At 40.0% G+C, this 18,522-nt stretch overlaps 1 protein-coding gene across 19 annotated transcripts in view; it reads right to left on the reverse strand.

The window, feature by feature from the left end:
• Nucleotides 1-18,522, reverse strand: part of KMT2C (lysine methyltransferase 2C) — a 194,437-nt gene that overhangs the window by 136,091 nt on the left and 39,824 nt on the right. For all 19 annotated transcript variants that reach the window (XM_061474341.1, XM_061474354.1, XM_061474359.1 and 16 more), the window contains one exon: nucleotides 9,118-9,206. In XM_061474341.1, the coding sequence (XP_061330325.1) occupies nucleotides 9,118-9,206 (89 nt within the window). The remainder of the gene's footprint in view (nucleotides 1-9,117; nucleotides 9,207-18,522) is intronic.

Raw genomic sequence — 18,522 nt, forward strand, 5'->3', positions numbered from 1 at the left:
GATAATTTTATGCAAGTAACCCCCAAATTTCTACATACAACCTCAATGAAGAGTGCAAAACGTAACTACCTGTAAGACAGGCAGACCTCAAATCAGGAACACCAAAACCCACACCACAGTCCACAACACCACACCAAGTGCCCAAGGAAGACCACCACAAACTGTGGTCTTGTTCTGAACCATCTCAGCAGCTCTATTTAACCTAGTTAAACTTCAAAAAAGGAGCTCTGCATTACTGTGTATCTGCAGAAACTGTCAAATAAGGAAAAGCCATTTACTCTTTGCCAGTTTTCATATCATTATACATTAATGGGCACCCATTACACTGGAAAGCAAAGTTCACGGACACATGCTCATTCTCAAGAACTCTGGACTATGTGAGAAGACACAGATTGTTTACCACTACACGCTATGACTACATGAGCTTACATCCTTATGGTGCTTTTTCCCCTGCTGTTTGCTTCTCTAGAAAAGAAGACACCCAAATTATACTAAATGAGACAAACAACATCTCAACTGCTGTCTCTGCAATAAACCAAACTGTGTCTCAATATGCCGTTGGAAGACTGAAAACACGGTGCTCACCAAACAGAATGAAAATAGCGTTTATGTTAGCTGAAGTATCGCACGCACAACTTGGTGAAAGTTTTCCAACACAAGATTAAGGAAGAACAGAAGTAATGCATTTCATGAGCCAAACTCCTAGGAGATGGGAGTCCGGCACTGGCATGGCAGAGGGACAGCAGATACCCTGTTCGCTGCCTCAGGGATGTTCCTGGAGGCATCTGGCACAACACACTAACTGCTTTTCACCGAATTTAATGAACATTCATCAGGCTTGGTTATGGCCTCCTACTTTGAAGCTCCTGGGAGTGAAGGAACCATGAATGATTAATAAATGTGAAGCTCATTTGCAAATTCATATATAAGGCTTTATTTTGTATCCTGTTTTCATGACTCTTTCTGACACAGTGAAGATCTTGCCCATATATAATAAGGGGGAGGAACTGAGAATTAAGAAAAAAAAAGAAGTTACGTGCACAGTTCCTAGTGTCTCCAAGTTCTTTTTTTTTTTATGCCAGTATCCTTTACTAAAGCATTAGAAAAATACTAGGAGACATAGCTTTAAATAAAAAAAAATATTATTTGAATACTTTACATCAATAGTTCTTCCTCACCTGATGGGTGAGGCCAGAAAGATCTTCTTATTAAACGAAACCCCTGAGAGTATGAGGAGTTAAGCTCCTACCCACAAGGGCCATCAGAAGGGTTGAGATGTCCATAAGCTTTATAACTTGGGTAATATTTTTTAGAATTCTTCCATGTGAGGGTGTCAGGCACTGGCACAGGTTGCACAGAGAAGCCGTGGTTCCCCCAGCCCTGGCAGTGTTCAAGGCCAGGTTGGACAGGACTTTGACCAGCCTGCTCTAGCGGAAGGTATCCCTGTCCATGGAAAGGCGTTGGAACTGGATGAGCTTTAAGTTCCCTTCCAACCCAAACCATGCTATGATTCATATGGTAACATCCACAGGATTACAGCATGGCTGAGGGCAGGAAGCAGCCCAGAGGTCACCCTGTCCAATCCCCAACTCAAGCCAGACCATCCAGAGCCAGCTGCCCAAGACTATGTCCAGGCAGTTTTGAGCATCTCCAGTGATGGACATACAAAATAGTAGGGGGGGGGGGGAACTCAGCTACCATAGATGGGCAGAGCTATGCAGGGAAGTCACTGGGATTGGCAAGATCTACAAAACGTACAGCAAGATAAGGAGATACATGTGTGGGCTCTGCTATGGCAATCAGGCAAAGATGACACCAGCATATCCAAAAGTTGTTTTTTTTTAAAGTTATAAACTACTTTCCAAGTCAAAACCTTAAAATGCTCCAGAAGTTCTGCCATGATAGAAAGAAAATCTCTTTTAAAATTTTATGAGATCATGTTCAGTATACAGTGACACTGAAAACAAGAATCAAAACAGCTGTCATAAACAAACTATTCTACTGCTGCTTAAGTGCAACAAGGTGACTGTTTAACCAGTTAACTGGTTGGGACTCTGCTGCCAGACCTACTGTTAATTTGGCAGACAACAAAAGAAATGTTATGACCTTCCAAAACTTTCAATAGGAACAGAAGGTATCACAAGCTGGAAAATACCAGTATCACCAAACACAGCAGGGACATTCCAGGGATCTCAACTGTTGCTTACTGAGGTGTTCTGCAAGAGGGATTGACAAGGTTATCACCAGCAGATGCAACTGTTATTTCTGCACAAGGAAGGGATAGTGCTGTGTCATAAATGACAATGGGACAAGGGGTTTCACACAGCCCCACAGGGGTCTACAGAAGTACAAGCAACACCAAAATGCTCTAGTTCTAGTACTTTAGACAGATTAAGAAACCACGTCAGTGTAGCAATAATACAAAAAGAAATTTTAACAAAAGAATGTAAGTTACGAATTTAAATGCCTACCCAGCACTACAATTACCAAGTTTCACTCACTGTGCCAGTTTAGGAATAAGTTTCCACTACTCAAGAGTTTGTAATTCTGTTACTGTTCCAGACACAATTTCACTGAACACCACCTCTCCTGCCAGCAGAAGAGCAATTCACTGGCACACTTCATATGCACAGGTTTTAGAATGGACACACTGTGGCTAACCAGTCCCTCACAGGTCACCTGCAACCCCTTCAGACAGCAGCGAGCCAACCCAAGGTATACTGAAAGAGAATCATGCAAAGCGTGATGGCTGCGAATAGCTGCCACCATCACTTGGGCTGTACCGAGTCTGTAGGCACATACTCTTGCCTAAAAACACAACCATAGGAGAGAGGGGGAAAAAAGCATCCTGAAGTTCGAATGTGATGGTAGTAACCCCATGCAAGAACCATTTGTCTATGGACAGAGGCATAGTTTCTTCACCTTAAGTCAACACTGTACAATTTTATTCACCACATAACAAAACGTACAACCACATCAGAAGTGTTTTGTTGGTGTTTTTTTGCAAGTGCTGCACATGTATTTTCTTTTAAAACCACCACATCTATTTCTTTCTTCTCTGAAGGACACGGCAGTGATTTACTCACTGCAACAGTTGCTATATTGAGATGAGAAGAAAGCCTGCAGTTATTCTTTTTTGTACATCTCAGTGTGTACTTGGATACTTTTCATTCCAACAGAACTCCTAGTTGTTACATATACTTTACACAGAAAATGGCTTTGTTCAAGTTTTGTACCAGTTATAAAATAAAAATCAGGTTTTCAGTGTAGGAGCATTTAAACTGTAATTTTAGTCTCTCTCAACACAGAACACTGAATTATGGATAACCAGCTCCCAGTGATCCATGACCGAGAAACTTCCTAAGCTGGCAGTGGTATTCAACAGCACTTCTCTGATGATCCTTCCATGAATTTGTTCAGGTCTTTTGGCCATGTAAAATTTTTCATGCCAAAGCATCCAGCAGCAATGAATTCTACAATTCAAGTAGATACCAAGTGCAAACACAACTACCTTTTTGCTCTGAACATGACCCGATGGCCCCTGATTTTTGTGATGCAAATCAAATCATCATTCCTTGTTCGGTTTACTCCGTATCACTCATCATTTTGTGAGACTCTACTAAGCTCCTCCCCAGTTATATCATTTCAGGTTGAAATGTTTTACCTTAACTGAACCCTCCACAGAAGCTATTATTTACTCCTTGTCGTACTCGGCCTTTCCTGTACTTCCCCAATTACAGCTCGTCCTTTTGGAGAGGAGGAAGCAGAACTGCACATGGCGTTTAACATGCAACCGTGCCAAGGATTTATAAAGCAGCAGTAAAAAAACCACACTGATGCTTTTTTCCCCTTAATCCCTTTGCCAGTAATTCTTAGAACTTGATCTCCTTCTTGGACTTATAAAAGCTACTGCAATTCTCAGAACTACAGTACCACTTGCTCCAGTAGCAACAGCTATTTGAGAGTGATTTTTGTCGGATTTTTCCCCTGCATGTTCTTTTACATGAACTACTACTGAATTCAGGAGTCATTTCACTTGCTACAGTCAGTCTTCAGCGCCTTGCAGGTGGGCACCTCTTTATTACCCTAAGAAAGTTTATTTTACCCACTACTCTCCTACCATTTGTACCTGACCTAGAAAACGGTTACCAGGGCAGATGCTGTGGGACTCCAACACCAGCCTGGTTTATTCTATGATTTGAATTAGGTGGGACTGAGGTTTGAATTCCTCTAATATTTCTTCTACCAAACTGGAGAGTTTGCCTCAACACAGCATGACTAAAAACTAAGACAGGTCCACAGAACTAAAACATACACAAACCAGCACTGTTTCCAGTGAGGAAAAGAGTATACATCACACAGGACACATGATACTATTTCAATGTATTTGCCTAGTAATAACAATGCATTTCACCTATCATGGCTTATCTTAGAAAAAATTAATGTGAAGTTCAACAAGAAATCACCTGGCCAGGCAACATCACTGGGTCCGATAATAACCTTACTAACGACGACAACACAGTATCAGTTGATAGGATCATACAGGCTCTTTTATGTATTATCGATTCTGAAGCCTCCAAACACCATGGGGAAGTAAAGACCTGTTATTAACTATTAATTTAAGTATTAGTTGAAATAGTATAGATAGTAAACAGAATACTTAATGGATTTACTATGAGTTTGCCAAGAGACTCAGAAATTAAACTTAACTGAAGTTCTCCCAGATCAGAGTCTGAATCTCAACATTTTTATGTGACACGAAGACAGGAAGAATTAAAGACTCTAGGACTAGTTGGGTATTTCACAAATGTTCTTAAAAGAAAAGCAAAAACCAAAGAAGGCATAATCAAAGAATTAACACACAGAATTCACTTTCACTCAAGTTAAATGTAGAACCAAGATAAAGCATAAAAATTTGCAGGAACTAACAGAAGATGGGGAAAAGAACCAGAGGCCAAGTCTTCATTAACAGACTTGGCTTCATTAACAGACACCAAACCTAAAGAAAGCTTACCAGGACATATTTGTCGTATTTCATTCCTTTAGATTAACACATTTATATTGGCATGTACGTGTGTGCACAAACCCACATGCTTCCAAGACTTCTGTGGGTTTTGGCCATTAAAGAGACTCATTCCTCAGAAGAAAAAATTACAGAGAGGAGCAACACAAGTGGACCTACAGGAGAACGCAGTATTCTACAACAACCCGTATTTTACAGATAGCTAGAAAGGTGGAAGATGTTGATAGGTGGAAGGTCTTGACAGGACCAGAGGCAATGGGCACAAACAAACACAGAAGGTTCCCTCTGAACATCAAGAAACACTTTTTTGCTGTGAGGGTGACCAGAGAGCTGGCACTGGTTGCCCAGGCAGGTTGTGGAATCCCCATCCTTGGAGATACTCAAAAGCTGCCTGAACATGTTCCTGGATGACCATCTCTGGGTGGCCTCACTTGAGCAGAGGACTGGACCAGACAATCTTCAGAAGTCCAGCCAGCCTTAATCATGCTATGATGCTGCAGGTGCTAAAATGATGGAAGGGATGGGTAAACTCAACATTGGTTGGGTAGAGAAATTACCAGTGCAACCAGAGAACCACAGTGAAGAAAAATGAAGGAACGTACAGCTGGAAAGACCAATATGAAGCTCAGAAGCAAAACAGACACTAAGGGAGGAGCCAAGAAACAGGGCTTGGTGGGTAAAGGAAAGGAATCTTCCCTGAGGTTTACAAGAAGCTATAAGTCTATTGGTTCAGTAGAAGCACTTGCCAGTACCATTTTTTTTGGAAAATGTTGACTTAGCTCCAAAGAGACCTTTTTTTCCAAATTCCAGAATTTCCTTTTTCCAATTCCAAATCTCTCCTCTCTTTCCATCCTTAAGAATCCTACGTTCATTTATCCCAACGAGAACATAGCACTTGGCAGAAAACAGGCAGGGCTCAGAAATCACTGTAGTTGGCGGGGATAATAACCCATACTGAAATGATCAGAGCAGCAACACAGCTTACCCTGCTCTGCTTCCAATTCTGCCTCTTTTCACAGAAGAGATTACAGAATTTTGTTAAGGGTAGTAACTTGTTTCCCAAACTGCAATTAAAACAGCCATGCATTGGCATTATGAAAGAGTTACTCCAGGAAGAATTTCTGCCTTTTTTACTTTTTTGAACAAACATTTGTGTCAACATTACAAATGGAAATAATGTATAATGTTTAGTACTTACATCCCCTTTTGCTTTGCCCCCCCGCCCCAAGAAAAGATTTGACAGCTAGAAAATGTCTCTTTATTCTAGATGCATTATATGGGGCATCTCTTTTTCTTTCCCTGCAACGAAAGTTCTCACCCCTTCTGCACTGCTCCTTTCCCTAAAAGTTGAGCTCATAATTAAGTAACATGAGCTCAACATTAGTAACATTCTCTCATTTTACGAAAATTAATTCACAAATAGGCACCAGTAATGCTGGACTCCTTAAATAAAACAAAATAGAAACGACCTCCCAAACCCAAACAAACACGAAATAAAAACCTCAGAAAGTAAAAAATAATCCCTGATTATTCCCAACACATGAGCCAAACAATAGAAAAGAAGCTAGAAATACAGAGACTCAAAAGTATGTCAGAAGTTGCATGTCAAGATGTTCAGATGATCTCATTTCAAGTTTTGTAATACTACTATATTGTGTTCTGGTTTGCCAATTACTACAGCAAATTGTTGGCAAGTCCACTGTTTACAAGAAAACAAATTAAAAGACCTTTTCAGTCAAAGTAGAAATACATAAACTAGAACAGAAATACACTTCAATTTGACTAACACAGCTTTACATGGAGCAACAAATTGGGATTGCTCCTTCTCCCACACTTTATCATTAACACAGGTAAGTGCTTAGAGTAAGTTTTAGAGGCACCAGTGTTTTCGATTAATATGATTAAACCTTTATCAAGACACGTGGTATTCAACTTTTAAAATAACATAATTGCAATTCTGTCTCTATCAAATGGCTCACCACGATACTGCTCTTCAAGTCTTCTGGTTTCCCCCTTTAAAATGGGATTTCAGACCTATGTATTTTTACTAAGTTTTTTTTCACTTCAGAGTACACTTTGCAAAACTACCTTGGGCTCTCACTGAAGTGCACCACTTCCAGCAGCGGAGTCTTTGTCTAAGAGGATTTCCAGCACAGTGCTCCTCTGCTGCCTGTACCTTTAGAAAGGAGCATCAGCCCTGTCTGACAGCCAGGATGATTCTGATGAGGAATAATGGAGAGACTTATCTATATGCATTCTCAGAGCCTTAAAATAATTATGTGTGTCTCTCTCCTCCAAAGTAAAAACTGCTCTCAGATCTCTGCTGAAGAACTCTGTTAATAATTACATGTAAAGCCAAAGAAATTCCTGCTATCACTAGATTGCCTACATAGGGGTGTACCAGCAGTTTTTAAGCTTGAATTTCTTTTTGGTTTGGATTTAAAAAAAAAAAACAAAAATATAAAAATTAAAAAAATATTTACAATGTACAAAGATTACCACTTACAATCACACTTTCTGTCCCCTTTACTGATTTTCATAAGGCTGGTTCTAGCACATTCAATAGGAAGAGTAATACATGGAATATAGGACACAACTGGAATCAGCCTTCCTTTCTCCTACTCTTGATTTTCTACAAATAGCTGCTAGAACTTTTCCACTTTCAACTTTAGTAACTGGTAATTACCTACTTGTTGAAGCTGGAAAAGACCATCCAAGTTCATTACCACCAACAGCTTATTACCAGGGGCACAAAAACAACAGACAGAATAAAACAATGAAACATCCTTGCACTAAGCTCCAATCTACAGACTCCCTCTACAAGCCATTAACACTTGAATTCAACACAAGTTGTGACTCATGACACTTCCCAAAGCCTAGTCTTGAGTACAAAGCCTTCTCAGCATCATTCACCATCTAGCAAGAAGCAAGAGATCAACATATTGAGTCAAAGCTCATCCTGAATCCGCTTGAGTATCTTTTATGGCTTTCAGCACTGCAACCATATTCCTGTATGTAAACTGTCCCTATAAAAAAAAAAAAAAAAAAGAGAGAAAAAAAAAAGCTCTACTTGTTCTCCCTATGAATCTACGCTAAGCATAAATTCTTGTCTTCGTCTTTAAGGACTTCACAATTCTACCTCCTTTACTGAGTGGCTATGAGAGTAATTCAACAACTTCCTCAACTCAGCCAGCACATTTCCACGCAACTGCCACCCTGACCACCAACTTCTGCTATTAGTGTCTCTGCTCTTCCTTCCACTTTGCTCATTACACATATAGGACCACCTAATTAAATTTATAAATCCTTATGCCTCAACGCATTTTTAAGGCTTATTTCTGTCAAACCAACAAACTTCAAACCAACAAACTTCTGCCAACTGGCTATAGTTTGTTGGTTTTCCTTCCTGGCAGGTTTTATTCTTCTACACATACTCATCCTGGTTAAAAACAGGCAAATGGCTACAGACATGTGCCTGGCAAAGAGATGACAGTTCTTCATCATGGCCTTTATCTTGTGTGCTAGCTCATCTGCTTGTCTCTTTAGACTCCTAACCTGCCAGAAAAGAAATCACAGACTGTTACAACAGTACTTGGTCCAGTACAATGAGATCCCTCTGGTAACTGAAGCATTTGGGTACTCTCACAACAAATATTTACAAGAACAGAGATTTATCTTGTTTCCTAAGCAGCAGTAGCAAGCAGTAACATTTGGTTATCCCAATTATCCCTCTGGTATATAATCTGCTGTGGTTTGCTAAGATACAGGTCAACAGTAATACTGTATTTTGGCAGGTATTCTAAAAATAGCAGCTACAGCTGCAGAACTCTTTTTTGTTAGATACAGACTTGCAGAACCAGAAAAAGAGCCTCTTTTTCTGGCCTACAAAGCCTACGAAAACACTCCCATTGGACTATTTAAAAGCAGCATGTTCAAATAGCTTTACTTAATATAGATTTAAATACAGAGTTTTTCTTCTATCTGCCCAAATGCACATCTCATACTACTAAACTCTAGAAAAAATTGTTGTCTACTGAAGTCCTGCATAACTAAAATGCATTTCTGAGAGAGCATCAACACTATACTCTCATTACCTGTTTCCACAGTGTTTTCTGTTTCTGCTGCCTCCAAACCATCCATACTGTCTTCATCCTCCACTGCAGTTTTTCCTCTACTCCGAGGCCTGTGAATATAAGAAAAGAATGCTTTTTTGAAACTGAAAGCATTTTTTACATTTTGAAGGTTTTAATTTAAATTAGCATTTAAATAATATAAATATGAGGGATAAGCGTCAGCACTAAATTATGCAACACTTAAGTTAACCTGTGATTTGAGTCTTGTATAAATCAGAAGTTCTCGCCTTTTTTCCTGCTCTACGTAATGTTCTCAGCAACGTGCACTTGCATTAGCAGTTGCCCCCTCAAGTTTTTCTGATTATTCTTATAAGGAAAATAGAGTAACAAACTTCTACTGATCCAAAAATACATTAAATCAGCAAGACTTTAAGATATGAACTCCACATTGGAGGAAACTATAGACAGAGATGAGAGAACACAATCCAAAACCCAGCCAGTAGTTATGTACATTATAAAATAGATCCCAATCCATCCAGAGTATCCTTGGAAGAAATATGTATAATAATGACATTAAAGCAATTAAATTGAAACATTATTTTCAGTGAAACCAATATTTTGACACATAAAATGTTATGAGACATGACTAGATGTCATCACATTAAAAAAGTCATCACGTGAGGAGAGCCCATCGAAACTAAAGTATCCGACAGATTTGTTTCAATTTCAACCAAGGTCTGATGGAAAGGAGACAGGTTTATGCCACAAATTCCAGCCTTATTTCCCTGCCTGGCTCTTCAGCAACTAATGTGGTGGGCTGTTGAGAAGCCTGAGCATCCAGATTCCCAGCTGTTCAGCAGCCCATTTGAAAAGGAGCCAAGAGCTTGGCACCTTGCCTCCCAAATTTTCAGGCTACTTGGCAACCTGCCTGGTGTGCTGACGGAAAGCCTGGGAGACCCTGGGAGCTCCTGATTCCAAGTACACAGATTCTGAGTGGTTTGGGGCATCTCAGCAGTTCCAGCGTCCCAGAGCTCCCAGGCAACCATTCACCCCACCACATTGCCTTGAATCAGCAAGCCAATACACCAGCACCTTGCTTGCCCCACCCCTGGCAACAAAACCCCTCCAGTTCCTCTTTCATGGAGGATTCTGAAAGAATTTGGGTTTAATTTTTGGAGTGTGGGGAAAAGGTTTGTTCGGAGGTTTTTTAAGTGATTAAATCATTCCAAAACCAGCACTTCCTTTTTTTTTTCTTTTTTGTACAGTCAGTCATAATTCTTAAATCTATCCAAATTATTTCCGCAGAACCAGAGCTGCTAAATTGGCTATGAAATAAATGCTATCGTGCAATGCCTTTCAATCTCGCGGATCAAAGAGGGTAACATGGCACACGCGTTGCTCTCCTGCTACGTAACAAAAAGATCTCTTCATATTGTGTTGGGGTTTGTCTCTGCAAAGGAGGAAAAGAAAAATTCAAATGAGAGGTTTTGGAAGCTTTGCAGAATCACTGAATCATAGCATGGCTCGGGTTGGAAGAGACCTTAAATCCCAACCCCCCCTGCACAGGCAGAGACACCTTCCACTAGATGAGATGGAAGGACACAAATGTTTCTTGCAGCAGCATCAGAGATCATCACACAGATTTCTTCTCATTCATAATGAAGAGTAGGGAAGAGAGCAAATGGAACATCATACTCCTTGGATAGAACAGGCTCTCCCAGCAAGGTTGAGATACAGCAAGAAAGAGGTAACACCCTTCTAACACTCAGATAACCGATGCAGCTGGTAAGAAAACGAGAGCATTTAAGTATTACATTTCTCATAGTTCTTCACAAGATACCAGCGCATCAGCCAGCACCAAACGGAAGGGTGGGAATGCAGGTAAGTGAAATCACTTTCCTTGGTGTAGGGATGCTGAAAAGCTTTAGAGAACACAACCAGCTAAGAACACGGATTATTTCTAAATCCTATCCCAATTATTCTTCTACCAAGTATCCGACTGCAACACAAAGTTACAACTTTGTACTAAACCAAGATTACTTTGAAATAATCACAGACACAAATGGTAATTCCATTTTCTTCACAAGTACCCATCTCAGTATTCTCCAACACAACCCTGTGGCTGAAGGTGACGACTGTTTATGTTTGTTTAATAATTTACATACAGCTTTAGATTTTCTATTAAGACTACATGTCATGTATTAAACATCAAACTACCTCACAACGCCTTTTTAAACATTTTGTTTAAACAAGAGCAGTGTTCACTCCTTGAACTCCCTACTGTATTTCAGCAACCTATTTAACACTAAGGAAAATCAGAAGTTTTAATTAATTTAACATAATTGCTTCTTTCAGCAAAAGATACAACTATGTCTGGTGTTTCCTTGCCATTCCCTTCTGCCAAATACTCTACAAAGCCTTCATAACGCCATGCAGGTTTTAAGTAAAAATGAAGAAGTGGCAGAAAAGACACTGGATTATATCATTAACTTATTTTTGCTAGTTACACTTCTTTCACAGTCATCAGAAGAGATTTTATAGCCCACAAATTTATGTTTGGCTTCGAGAAAGAAATAATTCAAGTCACAGAACAGTAAAAATACACACTGTAGTGACAACTATAATTTAATGTTTTCCCAGAAAACACCATCTGAGGCAGCCATATAGCATCCCTAATCATTGCAATCAACATCTATAACAAGAATGTATTCCTTAATGTTATTTATATTAAATTTATACATTTTATTTAATAGGTTTTTCATAAAGCTTTGGCTGGTTTGCATAACACTAATTTGTTTTTTTACACTGACAAACCTTGTGAATTGTTTATTTTTCTATTTACTTATTCCACTCCTCCTTAAAAGTGGGAAGAGCAACCTGTGCTCCTGGGACTTGACTTTTTGTTCTAAAGTTCATCCTCCTGAAGGAAGGTGTGAAAAGACTCCTGGAGCAAGACAGTGGAGAGGCCAGCTTTTGCTGCCTTAAAACAATTACGGAACAGCCTGTGCCTACTGCCCCTCGCTCACATAAAGCCTGGCAGTAGTGAGCCATAATCGCTATCTTTAACATTATAACCTTAATTCCGCTCTAGGTCATAGAATCCCAGACTGATTTGGGTTGGAAGGGACCTTAAAGGTCATCTAGTTCCAAACCCCTGCACGGGCAGGAACACCTTACACTCAAAATCCCTGTCCAACCTGGCCTTGAACCCTGTCAGGGATGGGGCAGCCACAGCTTCTCTGGGCAACCTGTGCCAGTGCCTCACCACCCTCACAGGGAAGAATTTCTTACTAATATCTAATTTAAATCAATCCTGTGTCTGTTTAAAGCCATATCCCCTTGTCCTAGCACTACACGCCCTTGTAAAAGGGTACTACAAAAAAACGATCTCGAAGCTCAATCCCAAACTTTCTTACTAGGAGGAGTAACTACATTATGCTTTTACATATCATTGCAGAGACCCCACCAGCCCACAATAGCAAGTACCAAGCACAGATGAGCTGCATCTCCTGCAACTTAAAAACCAGGAACAAAATGTACAGGCAGAGCCTGACCAATACCGACTCTACAAGAAAACAACAATAAATATTAGTCATTTCAACAGGCAGAGGGCTTGGTACGCAGGCTGAACTGCTGCCAGGGTTTCCGCAGTTGGGTTCTCGCTTGCCTTTTTCCTACAACACAGTTCAATTTCAAAGGCAAAAACAAAAGCACATCTATTTTATGTTTAAAAGAACGGATCCACTGAGAGAAATATAACCTCTTGAAGTGTTTAAAGCACATTCAGCATTTCATGAAACGAAGTCAACAAGACAAAACTACACTTTCTTACATACACAGGACTCCTGTTGAATATAATTACTGTCTACAATAATTTTATTTGTATTTCCATAAAATTGAGTCATTTGTCAAAATCCTGTGTGACCTACTTCTAAATTTGCCACCAGTTAGTTTCCTTAGCTATTGCTTTTCATTAATCTCCATCTTTAAATACACCACAGTAAACAAAAATCTCCTAATTCTCTTCTGGGTAGAAGGAAGATCACCTGAGTGGCTTCCACTGAATTACATGGAGAGTAGTACAGATGCTCAATGCCAGAAGAAAATGAAGATGTGCCTTATTCACCTGCCAGGAATCAAATACTACTTTCCTTCTTTCCTTTTTTTTTAATGTGCCTGACATTTTTTGCGTGTTTGGGTTTTTTGTTTTCGGGTGATAGCAATACCACCATCACCTGACAAATACAATGTAGGTCAAAAGTAGATCTCGGATCTTACTCACTCTTTCCACAAAGTGATCAGGACTAAGGCCATGGGCCAACATCTCCTGGAACAACATAAAATAACTGACAAAGCAGCTATCCTCGGCTCCCTGTCACTGCCAGGCTGCTACTTTATGACTACCTGAAGTTACTGCCAGACACCCGTTCCTGCAAGTTCTCCCTAAGTTGCTACCTGCAGAATCAGGTGACAATTTGTTCAGAACATCCATTGAAACTACATTACCAATCCAATACTTTTTGTTTCAGGATTATGAGAACAGGTACATATGAACCTCTCCAGAGCTCCCCCTCTTTCTCAAATGCTGAAACCTTTAGATCATCCAGGAGAAACTAACTTCCTTCCTACGCTTTGCAAACTACAGAGTAAAATGATGGTACTAAATACATAAAACAGGGCCAATAACCTTAAAAGCAGTGTAACATCTGGGATACAGTAGCATGCTAAACCAGCACAGATGTCTTGTTAAATGAACATCTGTCCACTGCCGTACCCTGGAAGATGGTACAGAAATGATTTACAAAAAGGTTCAATTAGTGCTGTCGTCACCACGGCTAGTAACGAATTAATGTTCACACAACAGTTTCGTAAGTGAAAGCTGTTACTGCCTTTTCAAGAATCTTTTTAACAGGCATGCAAAAGCACGTGCTCCCACCATTTCTGAGCCATAAGTACAGCTATAAAAGTTTAACTGTGCTTAAATACAAGTTAGAATACCTACGGTTCAGCTAGTAACCCCATGTGAATGGAAGCACAGCAAGCAAGAAAGACTCAATTCACTGAAATACCTACAAGGAAAGGTGTTTTTTTTCCCCCCTCTCTGAACACTACTTGTCAATACAGGCTTTATTACTGCTAAGAGTTGAGAAAATTCTACATCCAAATCTGAATAAAATGAACAAAAACGGCTCTGGAAGCAAGGCAGATGCCAGCCCAGACAGACTTAACTGCAATAGCTCTAAACATTAACAAGCCTAAAACAGGAAACTTGCTATCATACTGACTCCAGCTTCAAACCGATTCTGATTTAAGAGACTTTTAAGAGGACTTTTTGACTGAGCAACCAGTAACAGGTAAAAGTATTTCCTGCACCTCCCTCCACAACATTTCTTAAAGTTATTAAAGAAGAACAACTCAGTATGCACGTTCTTCCTATTTCTTCTTCTATTCTATATGTGCATATTAAAGGCAGAAGGACTGATGTATGGAAAAGATGTGCAACAGAAACAAGTGATGCAAAGGTGAAAAAAGGCTGACCTTTTAGTAGTAAGAGAGAAGTGAAAGACTGTAAGAAACTGCTTTTGTTTAACATCCACAGAAGCAGACTTCAATTATAATCTCATTATAGAACTTGCTCAACCTTCAGTGTCATTATTAAAAGATCCCAAAAATATACTCAATATTGCCTACTAATCTCCTGGTACAACCAAAGAAAAGTGTGTATCTTAATGCTTCCAATTTATAAAGTATAAGAGCCTTTTCATAAATTACTACATCAAAGAGAAGTAACCCAGCTCACATTTAAAAACAAAACGTTGCAACTTCCCATCTTACATCTCCCTTAACCAGTAACGATCTGCAAGACATTATTCATCCACTCAACATTATTCATTCACCCAGGCTGTAACATGTTCAGAGATGAACCTTTTTTCACATATGTATTTTATACAGCTACCACTGAGAGCACCGAAATAAAAAACTATTATAGTCTTTGAGATCAGGGATGTCTGAGAAAAAGCGTAAAAAGAAGCTAGCCTGAGCTCTATGATTCTTATCTAAACTTCCAGTTCTCCCCTGTGAAAGGGAGATTTGTCAGAGATTTCCTATGCTACTCAAAGAAATGCAAATAGGAGTCTTTGAAAGATTATTTGTACTGAATGTTGTAGGTGCATCTTTGCTTTCATTCTAGAGTATGCTCACAAAAAGTTGACAAAAAGTAAGCTAATACAAGGGAAATTGACTGATGAATGCAGAGCTCCTGAAGAAAAAAAAAGGTTGTCCTAGGCAGGTTCTGAGTAAAATACCGACTGTCAAAACAAATTTGCACTGCACAGTTCTAACACCACAAAGGCTAAATCAGTACTTTTAAATGAATGTGAAGTTTGGTTCATCTTGGTTGAATTTTCAACTTCAACTTCCCTTGCACAGTTACCTCTACCATGTGCCTTCTCAGGCCAATACTGGAGCAAAATGACTTTTCATGGGAGACTGAGAAAAGGCTAATGGGTTATCCTGCTGGCAGGCACTCCTCAGAACTGTCTACCCAAATCAAAGAGGCATATAATTACTGTAAACAGGAATGGCATCTTGCTGTTGGAAAATCTCAAACTCAACTCCGTTTTGCAGAAGGCCACCAGATCCAGGAGCCTGAAGCTACATTCTGTTGGGTGATGAGGCTGGTCTGGCCAAAGCGACCATCTTCAGCATTTTCTCTGCTCTTCCCTGAGGTTACAGTTGTTCAGTTTGAGTCTGGAGCTGCTCTTGTAAAAGATAAAGCAGATGAAGACTACCATAGCTGAAACAGACCTTTACTAACAAGACCATAAAATCTTCTTCACAAGTTGCTACCCATCTGGAAACATCCTTAGTGGAGAGCCAAGCACCAAACCAGGAGGATTCATTAACAGTTGCAGGCACATCAAATAATAAACTTTTCACATGAGCCCATAAAATACCCACGTAGTCACAGCTCTGCTACAACTGTAGACTGAAATACTGAGGCTGTTACACTGCAGTGTACTTCTGCACACCTTTTTGTGACACCATTACAAGCAAAATCTGAGTTTGATGTTAAATGTATGAAGCCAGGTTGCCTCGTGTACACGTACGAAGAGTTCAGATTTGGAGACAGTTCGAATAACAGAGTAAGAAGTCATATAAAAGGCTTTCAGATCATTCAGCTTTCTTTTTACTTTTCAAACTGACAGTTTAGACATCTATAAATTCTGTAAGTAAAAATTACTTTTAGTCAAATATCTGTCAAGTTAACCAAACAATATACTGCAACAAAAATTGCTACAGGTTCGAATTTCTCAAGAACTACCTTCCCACTGAGAGGCAGTCTCACTGACTTGAAGTTTATAATTTCAGTTTTGCAACAAAAAAAAAACAAACACTACATGCAGACCTTAACCATCACACGCATTTCAGAAGTAATTACAAAAAAAATCCTGCTGATGCAATTATGACTTTCCGACATATTATGTACTTGCAGTTTTGCACAAATGACATCCTTCATACATTTGTTAGCAATGCACTGAGCTGTATTCACTACCAAAATGATGCAAAATAACACACTAGAATTTCAGCACTTGCAGTATTTTTTAAAACCTTTTCTGGAACCAAATTAGACAAATCCTTCGGAGCACCAGCAACTACAAGTAGAGCCATCTGCGTGTTTCCAACCCCAGCTAGTTCCGTGTATCTACCTGACCCCAGACTTGGAAATGGCTATATACTTAAGATTCCTCCTGACAATAGTTTATGTGAGGCTCTTCAATGAATTTGCTAAATTATGCTTATCATGACCACTGAATGTTTTCACATGCTCTATTTGTACAGGCAAGAACGGAATGGCAACATTAACAGTTGAGAGACCACTGTCATTGTCAAAACCGCTAAAGAGTTTCACATGTGCACCTGCACCATCACACACTGTACTTGTCCACACTTCTCTTTCCTTCGAATTAACAAAGCTGCATCAAAATACTGCATCAAATGCTTTTTCTTGATGGGGAGCATAAGCATCCACTTGCATCCGAACACAAGATTTGTTTCTCCATGACGACGACTATGACAAGTTTCAACTCCTCCAATCTTGTGACAGCCAGAATTATTTACTCACAAAAGCACCAAGCTCATGTCTGTTTTTAAGAATTAAACATTACCCAGCTACTTGCTCCTTCATACATTGCAGCGTTTGCCAGCTACTCTCTTCTGAGTAAAGGTGACAATACAATGGTAAGGACTATAATCCTCATGTCTGGTGATTTCAAGATCCTGAACATAAAATTCAGCAGATCTGAGTCATCATGCATGAGAAACAGCTGCCAAGTACTTGGAACTTGGTGGAAGTTTTGGTCTCTGTGAACAGATTTTTGTAATTTTAGCACCATTAATTAAGAGTCATTTTCAAAGATTTCCTTTTGAAACTTTGCAGTCTGCTGGAGTCTTACCACAGTAAAATTGTGAACAGTCTTTCAAAAATGCATGTCTGCTCATGCTCAGTATTCTCACTGGAAAGATTAATTGCAGGTGCAGACTCTGCCTCCTATCTTAATACCCAGCCACACGCAGTGCAGGTAAACAAACAACCAAAGTCTGGGTTTTTATGCAAAAAATTGGTGTTATCCCCAGCAAATAGTGTCACCGTACAATACTCATGAGGAGCTCCAATCACTGCTTTGACTTATTGTTAATTCAGTTAAGATGCTCAAAAGATGAAAATACTCAATTCTTAACCATACCAAGTGCAAGGTCCTACACCTGGGTCGGAGCAATCCCAGGCACAGCTACAGGCTGGGCAGAGAAGAGATTCAGAGCAGCCCTAAAGAGAAGGACTTGGGGGTGTTGGTTGATGAGAAAATGAACATGAGCAGGCAGTGTGCGCTTGCAGCCTAGAAAGCCAACCGTATCCTGAGCTGCATCAAAAGGTGCGTGACCAGCAGGTCAAAGGAGGTGATCCTGCCCCTCTGCTCTGCTCTTGTGAGACCTCACCTGGAGTATTGTGTGCAGTTCTGGTGTCCTTAACATAAAAAGGACATGGAACTGTTGGAACAAGTCCAGAGGAGGGCCACGAGGATGATCAGGGGACTGGAGCACCTCCTGTATGAAGACAGGCTGAGAAAGTTGGGGCTGTTCAGCCTGGAGAAGAGAAGGCTGTGTGGAGACCTCATAGCAGCCTTCCAGTACCTGAAGGGGACCTATAGGGATGCTGGGGAGGGACTCTTCATTAGGGACTGGAGTGATAGGACAAGGAGTAACAGGTTAAAACTTAAACAAGGGAAGTTTAGATTGGATGTAAGGAGGAAATTCTTTCCTGTTAGGGTGGTGAGGCACTGGAATGGGTTGCCCAGGGAGGTTGTGAATGCTCCATCCCTGGCAGTGTTCAAGACCAGGTTGGACGAGGCCTTGGGTGATATGGTT

The sequence above is a fragment of the Pezoporus flaviventris genome, unplaced genomic scaffold, assembly GCF_033815535.1.
Source record: "Pezoporus flaviventris isolate CSIRO_AGI_PZ_B2104156 unplaced genomic scaffold, CSIRO_AGI_Pfla_v1 ptg000079l, whole genome shotgun sequence".
Classification (NCBI taxonomy): domain Eukaryota; kingdom Metazoa; phylum Chordata; class Aves; order Psittaciformes; family Psittacidae; genus Pezoporus; species Pezoporus flaviventris.